The sequence below is a fragment of the Cariama cristata genome, unplaced genomic scaffold (assembly GCF_000690535.1).
Source record: "Cariama cristata isolate BGI_N322 unplaced genomic scaffold, ASM69053v1 scaffold8723, whole genome shotgun sequence".
In the NCBI taxonomy this organism is placed as follows: Eukaryota; Metazoa; Chordata; class Aves; order Cariamiformes; family Cariamidae; genus Cariama; species Cariama cristata.
Window position 1 is genome coordinate 2,076 of NW_009607756.1, and position 2,461 is coordinate 4,536.

A 2,461-nucleotide genomic window follows, 5' to 3' on the forward strand; every position below is an offset into this window, starting at 1 on the left:
TCAGCAGGTAGTGAACATCATATTTTCTGTTACTTTTGGGATGTATCCTATAGAAAATGTCTCTTGTCTTTTTAAAGGGGTCTCTGAATACATACAGGTTCTGTGACAACGTATGGACGTTTGTACTGAATGATGTTGAATTTAGGGAGGTCACTGAACTTGTGAAAGTGGATAAAGTGAAAATTGTGGCATGTGATGGAAAAAGTAAGTATGGAATATGATATAAATAAGATGAGACACAAGACTTGATCATTTGTAGAAAGCTTTGACCAAATGGCTAATTAAAGCTATATTGATTGTACTGTTCAGGCAAAAGTATGACCCTGCACTCCGTTTTACATATGATGAGAAATGAATCAAAAGCAAGCTAAATGCTTCCTATCTCATAAGCACTGAAATAGGAATATGTTGGAGACTGCTGTACACCTGTTGTTGGGAAGTACATACTACTAGAACGATTAGAAAGTTGGAAGTAATCTTAATTGGATTTCTGTATGGTGATTTTTCTAGTATTAATCTCTTTGTTAGAACAGCACCATGTTTTATTGAATTCAAGGAGTGCTTCATCAGCCTGAGCAAGCAATTTTCTGAGAAAACTGTCTAAGCAATTGCTGGATTTGATAGTAGGGGAACCAAGCGCTTGAAAAGCTTATGCTAGAATTTGCAAATCATTTTGTAAGATTTATATATTGCTTAACAGCACTGTATGTACACTGCTTACAGGCGTTTATGTTCCATATCTGCTTGACTGGATTACTTTTGTCATTTTGAAATTCTGTACTGGAAAAAGTAATTTAGTGACTTTTGTGGCAAGCTGGTTTATAACTTTTAAAACCATCAGTGTGGCAGAACATCGCTAAAGATGTGTGAAATGGTGCCACTTCTTTCATCTCTGGGGAGCAATGCTAAAAGGAAGAACTGAGAATGGAAAAGGCTGTATTTAAATATACCCTCCACCTCTGAAAGAGGTTCTTCATCGCTTCCTGATCCTGGCATGATTACAGTAGTCACTTCAAGTTGTAGTTCTAAAGAGTTGACAGAATTTATTGTTTGCTGAACTTCTGGTATTAGCCGAGCATATAATCTTACTCTCTTTATTTTATTATAGCTGATAGAGGAAACTTTAGTTTCCAAGTATTAACCATTTTCACTCTTGATAAAGTATGCAGATAAGATTTAAAGAACTGAGTGACTTAAAGTTGCTATTAACATTACAGCCTTTTTTTCCCCTCAAGAAGTTGACTTCCTAAAGGAACTTAGTGAACACTAACTTGTCTTTCTCGGTATCCAAGTTTTATATTGTTTCTGTAGCTCTAAGAACAAGAAGGCAGTAATGATAGTAATACCAGAAATTGCACTGGTGTTAACTGGTGCTTCTGACAAAAGCTCACAACAGAGAATTGCTCTCAGTTGTTTTATTAAGATCATACTCATTCTTTCATTTATTTCAAAATGCATACTAAACTATAGCCCACACACTGTAGGAGCTTATGCTACTGGATCTACAGAACCATTTCTCTTTAGTAGATCATGCGATTTAGCCAGATGTGCTTGTGGCTGACTGCAATGAAGTGTTTGTGTATCACTGCAAGTTAGAGCAAAGCTTGTTGTAATTTAATGCCTTAATCACAAACAATGTGTGTGTGCAGCCTTGGAAGTTTTGTGCTGGCTCTTTTCAGTGTTGCTAACTGAAGTGAATCAGCACAAGCGGTTTGTGCATCACACTGATAGCAGTCGAGGGAACTGGGTAGGTACAGAACATACTCTAAAGTGCTTGGGGAATGCTTTTGAGCTTGGGGAAAATATTAAAGAATGGTGTTAGTTCTCTTTTATTTACACTCAGCTGTAGGGGGGTATGCATTACTCATACTTTGTTTTTTCTTCCCTAGACACTGGTTCCAATACTGCAGAGTGAACAGGACCGTGGTTTGTCTGCAATATTTTCTGTTAACATGCAGCACTTTCTGGAGAGAAGCATGGAAAGGGACTGTGTTCATACTTAATTCTTGTGATGCAGATGTGAGTTAATCCATACTAGAAAGCATCACAGAATGACAGCGGAAGAAATAGCTGTAGCATTTCTTCAGTTCACCTTATAATAGGGCATGAATACAATGTAACTTTTTTTTTTAATTACAACAGATACTGTTGCCTTTTTTGTTCAAAATAATTTCTGTAATAAATTTTTATTTAAAAACTTGTGAATGAATGATCATTGGAACACTTTGTTTAAAAACAATCGTTAATATAATAAATTCTCCCAGTATTGTCTAAGTGTGTTTAGAGTAATGTTGCAAATGCAAAAGTCTTTCAGTTACAGGGTTCTGAGTATGGTTGCATTGATTAGTATTGCAAGAAATGGCTGTTTCAGAACAATGGAGGAAGACATCAACAAAAGCTTAGCAGCTTATGCTGGCCAGTATATTTGTCTGTCTGTTACTGCATCTTTCTATCTAGAAAT

The 2,461-nt window shown here is 36.1% G+C and overlaps 1 protein-coding gene across 1 annotated transcript in view; it reads left to right on the forward strand.

Annotated features, from left to right (window-relative positions):
• Positions 1 to 2,200, forward strand: part of GTF2A2 (general transcription factor IIA, 2, 12kDa) — a 4,265-nt gene extending 2,065 nt beyond the window's left edge. The window contains exons 3-4 of the mRNA XM_009696862.1: positions 78 to 204; positions 1,890 to 2,200. Of these exons, the coding sequence (XP_009695164.1) occupies positions 78 to 204; positions 1,890 to 1,915 (153 nt within the window). The 3' untranslated portion in view covers positions 1,916 to 2,200. The remainder of the gene's footprint in view (positions 1 to 77; positions 205 to 1,889) is intronic.
• The last annotated feature ends 261 nt before the right edge of the window (positions 2,201 to 2,461 follow it).